The 19,245-nt window shown below is 36.5% G+C and overlaps 2 protein-coding genes and 2 pseudogenes across 4 annotated transcripts; all 4 read left to right on the forward strand.

Moving 5' to 3' along the window:
• The first annotated feature begins 366 nt into the window (after window positions 1–366).
• Window positions 367–1,236, forward strand: LOC145803927 (uncharacterized). Its single transcript, XM_082897306.1, has one exon. It carries the CDS (start codon window positions 367–369, stop codon window positions 1,234–1,236), a length of 870 nt encoding a protein of 289 aa, XP_082753432.1.
• A 5,296-nt stretch (window positions 1,237–6,532) lies between these two features.
• LOC114300631 (L-type lectin-domain containing receptor kinase IX.1-like) lies at window positions 6,533–8,205 on the forward strand. The gene is made up of 3 exons (XM_082897307.1): window positions 6,533–6,768; window positions 6,917–7,325; window positions 7,762–8,205. Exons 1-3 carry the CDS (start codon window positions 6,533–6,535, stop codon window positions 8,203–8,205), a joined length of 1,089 nt encoding a protein of 362 aa, XP_082753433.1.
• Window positions 8,206–10,147: 1,942 nt separating this feature from the next.
• On the forward strand, window positions 10,148–14,016 carry LOC145804830 (L-type lectin-domain containing receptor kinase IX.1 pseudogene; annotated as a pseudogene). Its single transcript, XR_014347356.1, has one exon. The product of XR_014347356.1 is annotated as an L-type lectin-domain containing receptor kinase IX.1 pseudogene (transcript).
• Window positions 14,017–15,102: 1,086 nt separating this feature from the next.
• LOC114300642 (L-type lectin-domain containing receptor kinase IX.1 pseudogene) lies at window positions 15,103–17,472 on the forward strand (annotated as a pseudogene). The gene is made up of 2 exons (XR_014345588.1): window positions 15,103–15,487; window positions 15,541–17,472. The product of XR_014345588.1 is annotated as an L-type lectin-domain containing receptor kinase IX.1 pseudogene (transcript).
• The last annotated feature ends 1,773 nt before the right edge of the window (window positions 17,473–19,245 follow it).

Consider the following 19,245-nt stretch of genomic DNA (forward strand, 5'->3'; position numbering starts at 1 on the left):
GGACTATATGTTCATCCCACGTTGTTGAATCTTTCTCAGGTGTTGAGCTGAATGTGCTGCAAGATTTGGATCTTCTTATTTGTTGGTCACGGGGCCTCTCTTGTATTGGCAGAATGCCATATGTGTAAAAGGGTTGCACCCTTCTTCTTGATTCGTTAATGATGTAAGCCCAAGGGCAATTTATTTATTATACTCATGTTGTATTTATTTGCATACGAATGTGAGCAATATGATTCACTTCTACGAGTTGAATATACGAGTTTATTTCCGCATGCTATCTCTGTAATGGAATTAAGTAAAAGAAATTGGTAATACTTCGAGTAATAAAAAGTGGGATGTGACAAATTGAGTCTTGTTGATTTGGCAATGAAGGGCAAAAGTTTTACGTGGTGTAATGCACAAGATGGGGAGAAATGGAGCCGGATAGATAGATTCTTTCTGGAGAGTGGGTGGCTTGAGAAGTTCTCTTTCAAGCAATGGCGACAACCTAGAACAATTTCTGATCACTGTCCTGTCCTAATAATAGAGGATGAAAGGAATTGGGGTCCAAAACCTTTCAAATTTATTAATGCTTGGTTACTTCATCCTAATTTCAAATCAATAGTGAAGAGCTCATGGGATGAAGAAGTTCAACCAGGTTGGGCTGGGTTCAAATTGATGAGGAAGCTTGCAATACTCAGAGTCAATCCCAGAAGATGGAATTCTGAGGTGTTTGGTCACGTGGAAACTCAACTTAAGCAAGCAGAGGAGGACTTATATGCTCTGGATTTTGTGGCTGAAGAAAGATCATTGTCAGAAATAGAAGTAAGTACAAGGAGAGAAGTTAGAGGGCTAGTTTGGAATTTGAGTAGGAGGAAAGAGAGTTTATGGCATCAAAAATCTAGAATGCTGTGGGCTAAGTGCGGAGACAAGAATACAAGGTTCTTTCATATGATGGCAAGCTCAACGCAAAGAAGAAACTTACTTGATTCAGTTGTGGGAGATGGGGTTAGGTTGGTGGAGCCAAATTCAGTGAAGCAAACTATTCATAGGCATTTTGAGAGATTATTTTTTGAAACTTGGTGCTCTAGGCCAAAGCTTCTTGGCCCTTTCGCATCCATCTCTTCTACTATGCAGGTAGTAAGCTTAAAAGCAGAATTTTCAGAGCAGGAGATTTGGGCCGCGGTAAAAGACTGTGATGGTAACAAGGCCCCTGGTCCAGATGGGTTCAATTTGGCATGCATTCAAAAATGCTAGTAGGTAATGAAGGGAGAAATTTTACAATTTATGGATGAGTTTCACTCCAATGGAAAGATAGTCTCAGACGTAAACAGCTCTTTTATCACCCTCATACCTAAAAAGGGGAATCCTTGTGAGTTAAGTGATTATAGGCCAATTAGGCTTGTTAATTCAGTATATAAAATTTTAGCTAAAGTACTATCTAAAAGGCTGAAGAGAGTCTTGCAAGCAATCATTAGTGAAGTTCAAACAGCCTTTTTGGGAGGAAGATTTATTCTCGATGGTGTTTTGATTGCAAATGAAGTAGTGCATTGGTGGAAAGCTAAAAAAATGAGAGGTATCATACTCAAGTTGGATTTCGAAAAGACATACGATTCAGTTAATTGGGAGTTCCTTTTTTCTATGATGAAGAATTTTGGTTTTGGGGACAAATGGACGGGTTGGATTAAAACATGCCTATCATCAACCAAAGTTTCTGTCCTGGTCAATGGTTCTCCAACAGCAGAAACTTGATTCAGTTGTAGAAGATGGGGTTAGGTTGGTGGAGCTAAATTTAGTGAAACAAACTATTCATAGGCATTTTGAGAGATTATTTTCTGAAACTTGGTGCTCTAGACCAAAGCTTCTTGGCCCTTTCGCATCCATCTCTTCTACTGTGCAGGTAGTAAGCTTAGAACCAAAATTTTCAGAGCAGGAGATTTGGGCCGCGGTAAAAGACTGTGATGGCAACAAGGCCCTTGGTCCAGGTGGGTTCAATTTGGCATGCATTCAGAAATGTTGGCAGGTAATGAAAGGAGAAATTTTACAATTTATGGATAAGTTTCACTCCAATGGAAAGATAGTCTCAGGCCTAAACAGTTCTTTTATCACCCTCATACCTAAAAGGGAGAATCCTTGTGAGTTAAGTGATTATAGGCCAATTAGTCTTGTTAATTCAGTATATAAAATTTTAGCTTAAGTGCTATCTAAAATGCTGAAGAGAGTCTTGCCAACAATCATTAGTGAAGTTCAAACAGCCTTTCTGGGAGGAAGATTTATTCTCGATGGTGTTTTGATTGCAAATGAAGTAGTGCATTGGTGGAAAGTTGAAAAAATGAGAGGTATCATACTCAAGTTGGATTTCGAAAAGGCATACGATTCAGTTAATTGGGAGTTCCTTTTTTCTATGATTAAGAATTTTGGTTTTGGGGACAAATAGACGGGTTGGATTAAAACATGCCTATCATCATCCAAAGTTTCTGTCCTGGTCAATGGTTCTCCAATAGCAAAATTCACTCCTCATAGAGGACTTAGGCAGGGAGATCCGCTATCTTCTCTTTTGTTCAACATTGTTGCTGAAGGTTTGAACTTATTGATTGAAAGAGCAAAGGAGATGGGGCTAGTTAAAGGAACTTCTGTGGGGCCTAATGAATTGAAATTTTCTCATCTGCAATTTGCAGATGACTCTATAATATTCTGTGAGGCGGACAGAGGGGAACTGGTGTACTTCAAGAGAATTTTGCATTGCTTTGAGGTGTTATCCAACTTAAAGATCAATTTCCTACGTTGTGTGGGGTTAGTATAAGTGATTTTGAGGTTAATCAGTTTACCTCAATTTTTAATTGCCGCATCCAAAGCTGCCTATCAGTTATCTGGGTTTACCTCTTGGGGCTAACCCCAGTAAAAAAAGCACTTGGTAATCTGTTATTGAGAAAGTGAAAAAAAAGTTAGCCGCATGGAAAAGGAAAGTACTGTCTTTTGCTGTTCATTTAACTTTGATTAGGTCAGTTCTTTCTAGTCTGCCTATCTATTTTCTATCAGTTTTCAAAATACCCATGGGAGTGGCTAAGTAGATCGAGAAGATTCATGCAGCATTCTTGTGGGGTAAATCTGAACTCAAGAGGAAAGTCCATATGGTGAAATGGGCGGACTTAGCAGTTGACAGATCATAAGGGGATTTGGGAGTTAGAAAGCTTAGAGAAATCAATGCTTGCCTTTTGATTAAATGGTGGTGGAGGTTTGGAGTAGAGGACAAAGCTTTATGGAAACAGATGTTGAGGTGCAAGTATGGTGTGGTTGGAGGAAGTTGGGTACTTACTGTACCAGAGTCCAATTTAGTGTCAAGATTATGGACAGATGTTGTCCAGCTTGGTGCATTTAGTCCAGAGCTAGTTGAATATTATTTATCTAATCCCAAGCTAGTTGCAGGAAATGGGCAAAGACTCTAATTTTGGGAGGATAAGTGGTTAAATAATCTGTGTCTAATGGAGGAATTTCTTAGGTTATACAGGTTATCTGAGGAGAAGGGTAGCACAATTTTGCAGATGGCTCACAGAAGAGGTTCAGCACATGAGTGGAAGTTTCTTTTTAGAAGAACTCTGTTAGCTTGGGAGGATGAGGAGGTTGTAAGGCTGCAAAGGGTACTTAGGGACGCACCTGTACTCACATTGAAGTAGAGGATTCTTGTTTATGGCTGGCCAATCCATCAGGTTCATACTCTGCGGCTTCAGCATAGAAGTGGTGGGTGTTGTTGAAAGGTCCTGTTGTAGGTGTTGCTGATATGTTGTGGAAGAATATTGCCCCACCCAAGGTGAAATTCTATGGCTGGTTAGCTTGGAAACGCAGACTTAGGCCAAGTTTGGGAAGATCCAAAAAAGCCAAAAAGCCAAAAAGTTACTCAAAAAGCTAAAAAGTTAACACTATTCACCAAAAGTCAACAATTACGGCTGCACAACTCCCAATTCAAATTTTTCCCTACAAATCAATTTTTACAATTTTTTATTACACATTTTTCAATAAAAAGTCAAAAAGTTAACCCAAACATCCATATTTTCAACCTCAATTTTTTAGTCCAAAAAGACAAAAAGTGCACTTTTTTAGTCTTCCCAAACTTGGCCTTAAAACTTCAACTTTTTTGAAAAGGATTGGAGTGTTGAATATAGAAGCTAGCTTAGTTTGTTTGCTGTGTAGAACAGAGGAGGAGACAATTAACCATGTGCTGCTGTCATGTTCGGTGGTATGGAAATTGTGAACAGATATGGTGAAAAGGTGGGATTTGGTTTGGGTGTTGCCAAGATCAATTGAGGCATTGTTACATTGGTGGGCTAGTTTTAAATTCAAAAAGGCGATCCAACCAATGTGGAAAGTTGTCCCCTTAGTTGTAATGCGGTCAATTTGGAAAACTAGGAATAAGTGCCTTTTTCATGAAAAGAATGTTGATGGGCTTGAATTGGCTAAGTTTGTGAAAGTAAGGGTAGCACTTTGGTGTAAGCAAAGTTATAGAGGTCTGCAATATTCAGTGGAGGACATCGTTAATAATCTTGATAGGATCAAAGCCTGATTGAGGTGATGGTGGCTGGTGTATTGCTGTAAGGGTGCAGGACTTTGTTCAATCTGTAATAGATTAGTTTGGTTTCTGTCTTGTTGTAAGGGTGCAGGATTCTTGGTGCTACTTGATGCTATCGTAGGGTGTTTGGCTGGTGTATTGGTTATAAGTTCTTAGGGGAGGAATTGGCAGATTTGGAAGCATGTATTAGTCTGATGCTAATTGCTATTTTGGGGAGTTTTGGTCTGATGCTATTTTGGGGAGTTTTGCTGGTGTATTGGTTTGATGCTAATTGCTGGTTTGCTGGTGCTACTAACTGCTCATTGCTAGTTTGTTGGTGTATTGGTCTGATGTTACATGGTCTGATGCTAAGTGCTGGTCTGCCGATGGAAGCAAAGGGAAGTGGGTGTATACTTGGTATTGGAGTTTTGTTGGAGTGTGCAAATCTTCTTGGTGGCCATGCTCAGGGCCGGCCCTGAGATTTGTGGGGCCTAAGGCGAATTATGAAAATAGGGCTCCTCTAATATATATTTTTTTTAATAAAGAATTTATTATTAAAATGATATGTATTCACAAATTTTTTATTTAAGTATACTTGTACATATAATCATTAAAATTATAAACTAAAATTTACTTTCATATATTAAGTGAACAATGTTGTATATTGTATGTATGGTTTGGGTTGGGCCCAAACACTTTATTTGTTTTTTTTTTTTGTTTTTTATATATTTTTATTTTAATAAATATGGGCCAAACCACATAAATATGGACTAAACCAAACATGGGCCCAATAAAATATTTTGGGGCCCTTTAAATTGATCTTAAAACAAAAAAAAAAAAAAAAAAAGGTTGACCCTATAACAATTTATTAAATTTGGGGGCCCTTTTTTTGGGCCAAAATTGTGAAGCCTAAGGCACAAGCCAGGGCCGACCCTGGCCATGCTCAATGTTCTAAATTGATTTTTGTCTGGGCTACAGCCTGGTTGCCCTACTGGCCTGTTTGAGTGGAATTGCTACTGTATTGCCTCAGTATTGCCTCTATTGTGTTTTGCTTTGCTCTGCTGTGCCTCAATTTTGCTTTGCTTTGCCTTAATTTTGGTTTGCTGCTCTGCCTCAGATTCTGCTCTCATGGTTTCTGCTGTCAAATTCTGCTATCATGCCTCAGTTTATGCAACCTGGTTGCCTTACTGCCTTTTGCTAATTGGTACCTTGGTGCCTTGTTTTGTTTTCTCTTCTGTTCTGTAGGTCTCCTTGTTTTCTTTTCCTCTTTTGCTTTGTTGGTCTCTCACCAACTTTGGCTTGAGCTTGCATTTGTTAGGGACTCGCTCCTTGTGCCAACCTAGTTGCGATTTGGAGTGTTCTCTTTGATGCATTTCTCGTGCCTCATCTTTATTGATGTAATTGCATATTTTGTATGTTATCTTCATCAATAAAGTTCTTCTTTTGCTGATAAAGAAAAAATTATTTTACCAAATATCTCACATGGGTGATAAGTAATTGAATAAGTCTACTTAATTTACATGATATATACCTCTAAGAGTAATGTTAGGGATCCCAAATAGTTTACTAAATATTCTATCAAATGTCTCACATGGGTACCAAATGAGTCCCACACCCATGTGATACATTTGGTAAAATAGTTGGTAAAACATTTGGAGTCCCTACCATTTTTCTACCTCCAAAATCATCAAGAATTTTCATTACACCCAACCATGGCTATGGCTATCTGCAACTTTTGGCAGTGGCACCCCCTCCATATTCCTCTTCTTCTTCTTCTTCTTCTTCTTCTTCTATTATGTGAACATCCTTTGCTACTTCCCTTTTCATGCAACTGCATTGAACTTCAACTAGATCAATATCAGTACCAGTCATGCCAATGTCATAAAAACTACTAGTGATGCTTCTATCTAAGACCAAGGCATCCAACGCACCACCAACACACCACGACAAGCCGGTTGAGCGATATATAGCGAACTTCTTCACCTTTTGGACAAAAAATTTGGAAACTAGATGGACTTGAACACGTATTTCTCGTTTGTCATTGATTCAGAAGGAAGCTACAATTATGGAGATGGGCTTGCGTTCTTCCTTGGTAATAGTGATTTGTCTGAACCTATTGAAGGTGGTGCCATGGGTCTTCCAATCAAAACTGGTTTAATCAGATCATTTGGTTCTTTTGTTGCTATGGAGTTTGATACCTATTTCGATGATTCGATTGACAGACAGTACCCCAGGACCTCATCTAGGTATCAATATCAACTCTCTCCAATCTACTGCTATTGAAATATGGAATTGTGATATAACACGGGGGATAGAATATGAAGCTTGGATTAGTTATAATTCTAGTTCGAAAAATCTGAGTGTTATTTTCACTGGTTTTTCAAATAATTCCAGAAGTGCCCTTAATTTATTGAATATGAATTTAAGCATGTATGTTTCAGAATACGTTACAATTGGCTTATTAGCTGCAACAGGATACTCTATTGAGAAACATACTATTAAATCATGGAAATTCAATTCGACTTTGCAAATCCCTGCAAAGAAGACAAACAAGAAGGCACTAGTAGTGGGATTGACTGTTGACCTAATTGTTTTGGTTGGTGGGTTGGCACTACTTGGCTTTGTCTTGTGGAAGAAAAGAATACCACAAGAAGAAGATGAGGAGTTCACCCTTGATATGTCCATGGACAATGAATTTGAGGCTGGTATTGGGCCAAAGAAGTTTTCGTATGGTGAATTGTTTCATGCAACAAATAAGAGGATCAAAAGCTTGGAGAGGGAGGAATTGGTGGGGTTTATAGAGGTTTTTTTAGGGAATCCAATTCCTATGTTGCTGTGAAGAGGATATCAAACGAATCAAAACAGGGAAGAAAGGAGTACGCAGCAAAAGTGAAGATCATTAATCGTTTGAGGCATAGAAATTTGGTGCAACTAGTTGGTTGGTGTCATAACAAAAGAGAACTCCTACTTGTTTCAATTCATAGAAAATGGAAGCTTAGATTACCATCTATTCAAAAAAAAAAAAACCTTGTTGACATGGGTAAGAAGGTACAAGATCGCTCAAGGCTTGGCCTCAACATTGTTCTATCTACACGAAAAATGGGAACAGTGTGTAGTGCACAGGGATGTAAAATCAAGCAATGTCAAGTTGGATTCAAATTTCAATTCTAAACTTGGGGATTTTAGATTAGCTAGGCTTTTTGATCACAGAAAAGACTTTCAAATAATTATTTTGGCAGGAATCAGAATGTCTAATCATAAGCAAAGCAAACAAGGAATCAGATGTTTACAGTTTTGAAATTGTGACATTGGAAATAGTTTGTGAAAGAAAACCCATTGACCTGAATGTCCCAAAAAGTCAAACGAGAATGGTAGAGTGGGTTTGGGACCTCTATGGTACCGGTAGGCTTCTTGACGAGGCAATTGATCCAAAGATATGGCCATATGTTGTTCAAGAAGAAATGGAATGCTTGATGATGGTTGGGCTTTGGTGTGCCCACCCGGATCACAATCTCCGACCTTCAATTAAAAAAGCAATTCATGTGCTTAATTTTGAAGCTTCATTGCCCATTTTGCCAACAAAAATGCTTGTGGCAACATACATTACTCCTCTAGTGAATCCTCATTCTTTGGTTTCTTGTACCCATGGCTCTAATACTTTTTCTAATAGTGGTCGATTTTAGTCTTTTTGCTATACTAGTTACCACACAAATTTCTTTAAATTCACGTCATTCTCTATAGCTGCATCAACATTTTTCTTCTTGTAATGATTTGTGTTTCATAAGGGTGTAGATATCATCAAGTAATGAGACTTCAAATATCATACACCAGTAATTAGACTACAAAATTACATAAATGAGTTGTTCACTTGTTCCATTTATATTAAGCAAGATGGTATTACCGTTGCGATTCTACAGAAAAATTAAGATTTAGTGGCATTTTAAAAACTTCGGCATTGGCACAAAAACATCGTTAAAAATGAGATTTTTACAATAATTTTTACATTTCATTGAAGATGTGGCCGTCACCTTAGCTTTGCGTCGTTTTAAAAACGCCACTAATCATTTTCACTGACGTTTAAGTACACGCCGTTGGATACCTTCACCGACGTTTAGACAAACACTGCTATATACTTTATGCGACTTTCATTGATGTTTACAGAAACGCCACTATATGTTTGAAATATATTTGTTTTTAAATTTTATTTCTGCTGGTAGTTTTTAATATTTAATAATTTGAATCCCTTGCATGGATACCTGAACTACCCAAAATCTTTGGGGATGCAACAAAAAAAAAAGAAAAAGTCATGATAAATTTATGCATCTCTTTTGAAAACCATAGCAAGATATAAAACAAATTTATGAGTATAATTTACTCATAAGTTATATGACTAACAAATTATAATATAATTTTTTTCATTCATATATGATTAACAAATTATTGAAGAAAAAAAAGCTGAAGTGTTATGTGTATAGGCACAAGAATTTCTCAGCACTAAGACGAAAATGCATAATCAACATTTGATACACTGCAAACTAGTGGATATGCTCTTCTCCTGGTTTGAATTTTGGATACAACTCATGAAGCACGCTCTTGAGGTTTGATTTTTGTGTATTTTTTCGGGCCAAATTTTTTTTTTTTTTTTTGACTTTGCGTCTTCAAATCATCAATTTACCCTTTAAATTGAACATTAGTTCACTTTAGAGTTAGTTCTATATAGAGACAATAATTTGCTACAATTCATTGTACTTTGTATTGTATTATAATTAGTTGTGTTTTGTTTGTTACATGGAATTTGGTTGGATATTTCAATATTTGTGTCTTACAAAAGTCTATTGTCCCAGGAAAATATACTAGAAATTGTTCAGAATTCCTGACATAGGGTTCATATTTAAGCTTATTGTTGTGGACCCCAGTATAAATAAATCCTAACATTAGATTGTAATTTCTGGGTGATTTTTTGGTCCGTAAACCTGCTCAAAAAATGTTAACTACATTGACTGTTTGGGATGAATAATTCTATGGACCAAGATGTATGGATCCCAAATTTACCCGCAATGAGAATGTGCAGTTGAGATTGAATTCGTGTAGTGTGAGATGCGTATGTAAATAAATCTAAACTACAAAACGATAATCCTAGGTAGTTTTTGAGCAGTTAAGTCTGAGTTCGTAATATTACTGATTTGGGATAAAGTGAACTAATTAGTTTAAAGAGTTAATTTTTCAAAGAATAATGCTACAATCCTAGAAATTTTACCCTAAAAAAATAACAATCTATGACTTAGATTCAATTCATACTTTAGTCTCACACTACACCAATTCAATCTCCATCACACAAACACACTTCACTTAGAAAAATCTGGGACAAGAAATCTGGGTCCATTGCATTTTTGTTGTTCAAATTGATAGTCAGGTGAGTGACACGAATGTGATAATTTTAGAGACAGAGTGGATTTGTTCGTGTGTAGCTATAATACATTCCCAATTCAATACACTTCTTACACAGATGAAGGAGAGGGGTTTGATCCCAAGTCTCCAAATAAGCGACTTTACTTGCTAAGCTCATTGTCACTTTCCTTATATGAGCCTTCTTTCCCTGCCCAATCTCTACATTGACTTGTGGCGTGTAGACTAAGGCGGATTGTCACTTTGCTCAAGTCCAACAAAATAATTTTTTGAAGACAATTTTGTACATTGAATCAAGCTCTCAACCCAATTGACACTCCAAACATAATTGAAAACTTCAACTTAGAATAGGAACCATGTGTTTTTTTGTTTGCGATTATAATTAAAAATAACTTTGAAACTGCAACCTCCTATTAAACTTTCGTGTTTTCCAAAAAATGAAAACATTAAACAGAAAGCGAAAACATATGTGACAATAAGAAGGCTTCTAATTATCCATAAAACACTACTCCTGGTTATGGCTGCCTATAACTCCAGAAATACTCATCTCTGTTCACCAGAGCAGCTTCTATTTTTTCTCTTCATGTTCTACATGTCCTTTCTGTCAGTTTTCTCATTTGTTTCTCCCTTGTCTTTCAACTTTGACAGCTTCAATCCAAATAACCATGAAATAAATTATGAGGGAGATGCATATCCTGCGGCTGGAGCCATTCAACTGACCTTAAACGAGCGTGACAAGGACATGAGCGGGAAGACAGGACGAGCCACCTATACAGAATCACTGCACCTTTGGGACAATGCCTCGGGAAATCTCGCTGACTTCACTACTCATTTCTCCTTCGTGATCTCTACGGCGAACATTTCAAGTGCAATCACCGGTGGTGATGGCCTTGCATTCTTCCTTGTTCCCAATGGTTCCCATATACCTCCAAACACTGAAGGTGGTGGTCTTGGCCTTGGTCACAGTCTTGCGAGCAACAACCAGACAACTAACTCAACAGGCCCTCCATTTGTTGCAGTTGAGTTTGATACATTTGCAAACCAATGGGACCCTGACATTGGCGCTCATATCGGTATCGACATCAACTCTGTAAGCTCGGTCGCAACTTTGCCTGCTAGTATTCATGCTGGGAAAAAAGTCGATTCTTGGATTAGTTATGATGCTAAATTAAATAATTTGAGTGTACTTTTCAAAGGTTACAAAGCTGAATTAGATGGTATTTACTACATAATTAATCTTAGAAAATACTTGCCAGAATGGGTTACTTTTGGCTTCTCAGCTACCACCGGAGCTTCAACTGAGATACATTCCATTTGTTCATGGTATTTCAATTCAAGTTTACAGACTATTGGGTATGACAGAAACAATCATACTGATCCGATTGCAGCCATGGCAAAGCACACACCACTATCCCGAGTAGGAACTAACAAGATAGTAGAAGTTGTGGGATTGACTTTTGGTGCAACTGTTGTGATTTTCGGATTTGTTTTGTCATCAGTTTACTTATGGAAAACAAGAGTAAAGAGGGGAAAGGGGAATGGCGGAAATCATCCTGCCTTCAACGCAGCCTTGGACGATGAATTTGAGAAAGGAATGGGTTCTAAGAAGTTTCCTTATCATGAGTTGGTTCGCTCGACAAAGAACTTTACAGAGGAGGAGAAGCTTGGAGAAGGAGGGTTTGGTGGGGTGTACAGAGGCTTCTTGAGGGATTGGAACTCCTATGTCGCAATCAAGAGGATTTCGAGGGAGTCTAGACAAGGGATAAAGGAATATGCATCAGAAGTGAAGATCATTAGCCGATTGAGACATAGGAATTTGGTGCAACTGCTTGGCTGGTGCCATGACAAAGAACTACTACTTGTTTATGAGTTCATGCCAAATGGCAGCCTAGATTCCCTTCTCTTCAGGGAAGAAAATGTATTGTCATGGACTGTGAGGTACCGAATTGCTCAAGGCCTTGCCTCGGCTTTGCTGTATTTACATGAAGAATGGGAACAGTGCGTCATCCATAGAGATGTGAAATCGAGCAACGTTATGTTGGATTCGAGTTTTAATGCTAGGCTCGGAGATTTTGGTTTAGCCAGGCTTGTTGACCATGAAAAAGGACCGCAAACCACAGACTTGGCTGGGACTATGGGCTACATGGCTCCTGAATGTGTCACTTCAGGCAAAGCAAGCAGAGAATCGGATGTGTACAGCTTTGGGATTGTGGCTCTGGAAATAGCCTGTGGAAGAAAACCAATTGACCCAAATGCCAAAGAGAGTCAGATAGTGCTGGTGGAGTGGGTTTGGGAACTCTATGGAGTAGGACAGATTCTTGAAGCTGCAGATCCGAAACTATGTGCAGAATTCGATAATCGAGAGATGGGACGTTTGATGATCGTCGGGCTGTGGTGTGCTCACCCGGATTTCAGTAAGCGGCCTTCCATAAGGCAAGCAATTCATGTCCTTACTTTTGAAGCACCAGTGCCCATTCTCCCATCGAAAATGCCTGTGCCAACATATTTTGCTCCTCCACTGAACATGCTTTCATCTTCATTTTAAGGGTTGAATCAGTATTATTTCAGTCGTCGATATTTCTAGACATTTGATAGCATACATGTTTACTTAATGTTTGTATGATCTCTGAGTAAAAGTGATTACTTTTTAAAACAATCTTCCTACTATATGCTCTATCAAAAAAAAAAAAAAAAAAAAATGGCCATCTACTGTGCTCATAAAAAATACATACAAATCAGAGTCTCAAATATATGCATGTTCAACCATTCATTTGCTGCTAAGTTAGTTCATCATTTGAAACTGAACATTGTTATGCAAAGAATGGAAAACAACCGGTTCACCAAAATCAGTATGAAGGAAAAATATACGGGTAATTATATTAGCTGATGCAAAAAGGGTTTGAATCGGATGCTTGAATTACAAGCCTCGTCTGGAAAACCCCCCGTCAATTGAGAAGTTACTAGAGTTTCTCAATATTTATCCACACTCCAAATTCCTAGGCTTTCAAGATGGTAGCCTCAAGACAGATGAATAGAGAAATAAGTTATTATTTTTGGTGTGTCTACAGATTGTTAAATAGGAGCCTTTATATAGACATATATGGCAAACCATGAGTACCTCATGGTTAGGTTACACCATGTGTACTACATGTCCAAGACCACATGTCCCTCACAAGTTGGCCATGTGTGGATGGACCATGTATACCATGTGCCCTTAAAAATTAGGCCACACCATATGTACCATGAGGTCACACCATATGTATTTACCACATGGTTTCCAACACAGTAAAAAATAAATTATTAAAAACCATTGAACAGAACACTAATGTACACTAATTTATTGAGTTAAATGGAAGAGTAAAATGGACCAAAAAAACCAACAAAGATACAAGAACTAAACAGTAAAAGGAAACCAACCCATCAAACCCACGAGCCAAAACTGCAAATTCGGGTAAAAACTGGGGTAAATCTATAAATAAAGCTTTTAATTTGTATAAGTGAACACAAAGCAAACATTTAAAAATAAAATAAAATCTCAATTAGACAACAAAAGAGGACAAACCCGTCAAAAGATTACACTTAGCATCCTTGTACTTTTATGATAATATCATTTTAGTTCTTTCATTTTTAATTATTACAGTCGATCCCTTAAACTTTATGTCAAGTTACAATGTCACCATTCTTTCCATTTATCATCACTAAAGTGAAATTTTAACAAAAGTGACTAAAATGAGATTTTGAAAAAGTTTAAGGGTGCTAATTAGACCAAAACAATGTCACTTTGATAAACTTTTTGTAATCTAATTTAAATTTGCTCAACCTTAACTTTAAGAAATTTCTCTCTCTAAAGAAAATTGTGACTAGTATAATCAATAATATTTTATAAATAATCCATACATTTGACAAATAACCATTTATTACTTTTAAATAATTCACCAATTCAATTATTTTTAATAAAATTTTAATTTTAAACTACTAATATTATAATATAATATTTGATTCACTAAAATTGAATGAAACGAAATAGTTATTCATTAAACTCTTTATAAAATAACTATTCATATTCAATGATAATTTTATTTGTAATATAATTTTTAATAAATTTTTTGGTGAACCAAGTGTGGGAATATAAATTATGATGAAATTATTATGTCATTCTAATAAATCAAACATAATATAAGAGTTAAAATTATCTAAGGAACCTATTTTTAAAAAGAATTCGAGAGTCCAAGGCCCCGCCTTACTGGCCTTTCCTAATGCCGGCCTTGCACCAAACTTAATTAATTGCAACATTTCGTTTTCAAATGTCACATGAGAAGGACCCCAAATGAATAATATAAAAAATAAATAAAAAAATTACCAAGCAACGTTTTCTATTTTTTGTGATTAAAAAGAACACAGGCAATGAAAAGAAAATTATATCTATGAAACAGTTCACAAAAAGACTGATTCAACCAAAAAAAAAAACTGATTCAACAGAGTTGCAAGACTTGTGTTCCAAAATAAAATAAAAAAACCAAGTTGCAAGACTCTGGTACAAAAGATGATCTATAGTTATTTACTAATTTATATGTCAAACTCACTCACCAAAAACTAATTTTCCTCAACCAACCATGGCCATGGCTGTTTGCAACTCGTGGAACCCCCTCCGATCACAAAATTTACTTTGTTCTCTCTTTTTTTTCTTCTTCTACGCAATCATCTGTTACCTACTTCCTTGTAGTAAACCCTCTTCATGCAACTGCACTGAGCTTCAACTTGACTAATATTGGTCCGCAACTAAATGCAGAGATAGTTGCAGAAGGAGATGCTTATGTCTCACCTGAAGGCATCCAACTCACCCCAAATGAGATGAACACGAGCCAGAGCCACGCAGCTGGTTAAGCCACATACAAAGATCCTCTTTTCCTCTGGGACAACACTTCTGGAAAACTCACGGACTTCAACACCTATTTCTCGTTTGTCATTGATTCAAAGGGAAGCAATGTTTATGGAGATGGGATCACATTCTTCCTTGTTCCTAAGGTGTAGGTATCAATATCAACTCTATCATATCTAACGATACTGCAGTATGGTACAGTAACATACCGTCTGGGATAGAAAATGAAGCTTGGATTAATTATGATTTTAGTTCAAAAAATTTGAGTGTTGTTTTCACTAATTCAATAAATAATATGACAGTTGAAAGGAACCTTAGTTTCCTGGTTGATCTAAGGGAATACTTACCAGAATCGGTTGCAATTGGCTTATCAGATTCAACAGGAATGAATTTTGAGAAAAATACTGTGAAATCATGGACTTTAAATTCAACTTTGCAAATTGATGTGCCAGTAAAACCAGGTCCCAGTCCAGGACCCAACACAGCCATCCCAAGCCCTCCAAAGATGGGTGAAAACAACAAAAAGGCACTGGTTGTGGGATTGACCGCTGTCTCACCTGTTTTGATTGGTGGGTTGGCTTTGCTTGGCTTTGTCTTGTGGAAAAAAAGTAGTAGAGTAAAAGAAGAAGATGGAGATGAGTTTGCTATTGAACTATCCATGGACAACAAATTTGAGGCAGGTATCGGACCAAAGAAATTTACGTATGGTGAATTGTTTCATGCAATTAATAACTTCGCAAAGGAACATATGGAGAGGGAGGATTTGGTGGGGTATATAGAGGTTTCTCAAGGGAATCCAATTCCTATGTTGCTATGAAGAGGATATCAAAGGGATCAAAACAAGGAATAAAAGAGTATGCATCAGAAGTGAAGATCATTAGTCGATTGAGGCATAGAAATTTAGTGCAACTAATTGGTTGGTGTCATGACAAAAGAGAACTCTTACTTGTTTGAGTTCATGGAAAATAGAAGCTTAGATTACCATCTCTTCAAAGAAAACGCCTTGTTGACATGGGTCATAAGGTACAAAATTGCTCAAGGATTGGTCTTGGCTTGCTCTATCTGCACGAAGAATGGGAACAATGTGTGGTGTACAAGGATGTAAAATCAAGTAATGTTATGTTGGATACAAATTTCAATGCTAAACTTGGGGATTTTGGGTTAGCCAGACTTCTTGACCACAAAAGGGTCACAAAAGACTGTTTTGGCAGGGACCATGGGCTATACGGCACCCGGATGCTTAATTACGGGCAAAGCTAATAAGGAATTAGATGTCTACAGTTTTGGAATTGTGGCATTGGAGATAGCTTGTGGAAGAAAACCTATTGACCTAAAGGCTAAAGAAAGTAAGATAAGAATAGTGGACTGGGTTTGGGACCTACACGGTACTGGTAGGCTTCTTGAAGCAGTGGTGGATTCAAAGATATGCCCAGATTTTGTTCAAAAAGAAATGGAATGCTTGATGATTGTTGGGCTCTGGTGTGCTCACCCGGATCACAATCTCCGGCCTTCAATTAGGAAAGCCATTCATGTGCTTAATTTTGAAGCTCCATTGCCCATTCTCCCAATTAAAATGCACGTGGCAACATATTTTGCTCCTATGAATACTTCTTCGTCTTTGGTTTCTTTAACCTACGGCTCTACTACTGTTTCTAATAGCAGCCAAGGTCATTCTTCAAGCTATACTTACGACACAGATTTCTCCAAGTACACCTCATCCTCTGCAACTTCTTCATCTGCATCATCTAGTATACAAAAGTAAGTTGATATAGAAAGTATCTAGTCCAATATTTAATGTATTTGAGCATAGTAAAATCATAGTTATAGATATTGATTTCATTGTTTTTACTCTTTGTGCAATTTATAATTTGTATTGGTACCAATGTATCCACCAAATATAGATATGTTCGTTCATTATCATGGAATGTTAAATATACTTAGAAAGTAATATAATGCTTTATATAATAAAAATAATGTGTTTGTCAAAATTATGTAGATAAGTCATAGAAGTTAAATATAATTGAGAGGTTATATAACATTAGCCACAAGAAGTACATTCATCAAATTATGCTTCCAGACAAATATTGTAGCATAGGGTGAAATTTATAAGGCTGAGACAATGAATTAAATCCATGAAAAAACTATAAAAAATAAAAATAAAAATAAAAATAAACAAATCAATTTATCACAAACTGCTAATTAAGTGGAATATTACAAACTAACTTGTAGTTTAGCCAAATGGGAATCTAATGGTAATGGGAAAGGGATCTTTAATATCAATCACCATAAATCCCACACTCAAATCTCTTTGATCCACAACAACTATGTATAACTCATCATGAGAATTTCTTTTAATCCAACTAGCTACTGTTATGTATGGTAACATTCATTTATTAAATTTCATTGAAATTCACTTTAAGAGTCCTCTTTATATCATTACATGAATGCAACCACTAAAATTTTGGCGTAGGCATTTGATAATGTTTGTAATGTTTCTATGATCTCAAATAAAAATGAATAATCTTTAAAGCATGGAAATTGGAATACCTTCCTATTATTGATTGACGCTATACAAGTATCTATATGCTTTTTAAAAAATGGCCATCTACAGATTGGCCATACATCCCTAAGTTTTTGTTCATAAAAAAAAGAAAAAAAAAGAAGAGATACAAATCACATAATCAAATTTAGATATACATCTTCATCCATTCATTTGCATATGAAACTAAACGACAAAACCAAACCATATCATTGTGGTCACTTCGGTTCCTCAACTAACAAATCACAGGAATCAAAGGGTTTGGTGCTAAATTTTTCCTCAAAACAAAAAATTAAGCTACAGAACACTAATGCACATTGATTCATTGACCCGAATGGAAGAGTAAAATGGACCAAAAGGAAACCAACCAATCAAACCCATGAGCCAAAAACCACAAATTCAACTAAAAACAGGGTCAAGGTGTAAAAAAAAGCTTTTAATTTGTTAACACGAATAAAAACAAACAATATATTTTGTAAATTAAAATAAAAATCGCATTTTGTTCAATTAGACAAAAGAAGAGGACAAACCCATCAATTTAAAAGGAAAACAAAGGAGTTTGAACTTACTTGATGAGATCACCACCTTGATTACAGAATTTGAAGCCCTGAAACAGCAGATTCAACAACATTATGGACAAGTTCAATTGAAATTTTTTGAATTACTAGTTGGACCCCCACGAGCTACGAATGTGGGGTCGCGCTATTGTTAGGATGAATAATTGGATAATATATGTTAAGATTATATACAGAGGAAAAGGCAAACACAGTTTCAATTTTTTAACGAGCTAAGTACTAAAAGAGCCAACTATAACAGAGTAATTATGTTGGAGTTGAGTCGTACTCATGTCTTTTTTCATTCAAGGTTCGGTATTTTGGTATCCTAGATGTAGAGGAACTACACTAATCAACCTTAAACTGGGTGGTTAAACTTTATTGCAGTGAGCAAAACTATGCAAAGGAAAAAGGAAAAAGGAAAATAAAATTTTGAGTACTTTTAAAATAGAGAAGGGAAATTTTAAGTACTTCAATACAACAACTATGTAATTCACAAGAAATCTTCGCTTGTTTCACTAAATGGAGAAGCAATATATTTTCAAGTTGAAGATTGGATAAAATATTTATTTATAGTACATTTGCCAAGTGAACAAGGATGCTATCATAATCAATGTGTGAGAATGTATTGAATTTACCTCTTCTTGGGCAGCTATTTTAGTTGAGTTGGTGAAATTATAGCACATCATTTAGTATGTATGTGTCCCATAGCTTTTGCACCATCAGCCAAACACTAAATTTTTTAGAGAAGAAAAGAAAAACAAAACACAAAAGTTGTCACTATTGGCGGAAGGGTAATCCATTAACTACATACACAGTAGAAATTCAATGTTTTGGTTGATGGACGTCAAAGAGAACACGAAATCGCATTTGTAAGAACACAAAATGTAGACACATTTCTATCACAAAATACAAAAAACATGTAGTGGGCACAGTCCTAGATGTCGGTGATATCAACTCCTGTTCTTCCCCCAATAGTACCTCAATAGCAGCCACTGTTTTTAGAGCGTAGGAAAGTGCAAACGTGATTGGATAGATTAAACACCATGAAATGCAAATTGCTGGCATACAAAATTATATGGTTTCTGGAATTTGATAACTGCCCAAGGAAACCATCTAGATAGCATACATGGAGATTGTGAGTTGGCTCCTCATTCGGTAAAAGTCTGTTTGAAGCTTGTATTCTTTGACTTAGACGGGCCTGTTATGCGAAAAGTGAAAGAAACACCATCCCTTCTCTTTTGAATCAGATAGATTCATATCTGAAAGAGGTCGTGGGAACTGGGTTCAAGCTTTCCCCAACTACCTTTTTTTTTTTTTTTTTGAGCATCAACAAAATTTCATT

This window comes from Camellia sinensis, chromosome 12 (genome assembly GCF_055761805.1).
Source record: "Camellia sinensis isolate YWXY chromosome 12, ASM5576180v1, whole genome shotgun sequence".
NCBI lineage: Eukaryota > Viridiplantae > Streptophyta > Magnoliopsida > Ericales > Theaceae > Camellia > Camellia sinensis.

Excerpts from the sequence above, each read along its gene's own strand:
- LOC145803927 (XM_082897306.1), top strand. The coding sequence starts at position 367 with ATGAAGGGCAAAAGTTTTACGTGGTGTAATGCACAAGATGGGGAGAAA.
- LOC114300631 (XM_082897307.1), top strand. The coding sequence starts at position 6,533 with ATGGACTTGAACACGTATTTCTCGTTTGTCATTGATTCAGAAGGAAGC. Across the intron at positions 6,769-6,916 it reads TACCCCAGGACCTCATCTAG|AAGTGCCCTTAATTTATTGA; the intron begins GTATCAATATCA and ends AAATAATTCCAG. Across the intron at positions 7,326-7,761 it reads AATTGGTGGGGTTTATAGAG|GAATCAGAATGTCTAATCAT; the intron begins GTTTTTTTAGGG and ends TTATTTTGGCAG.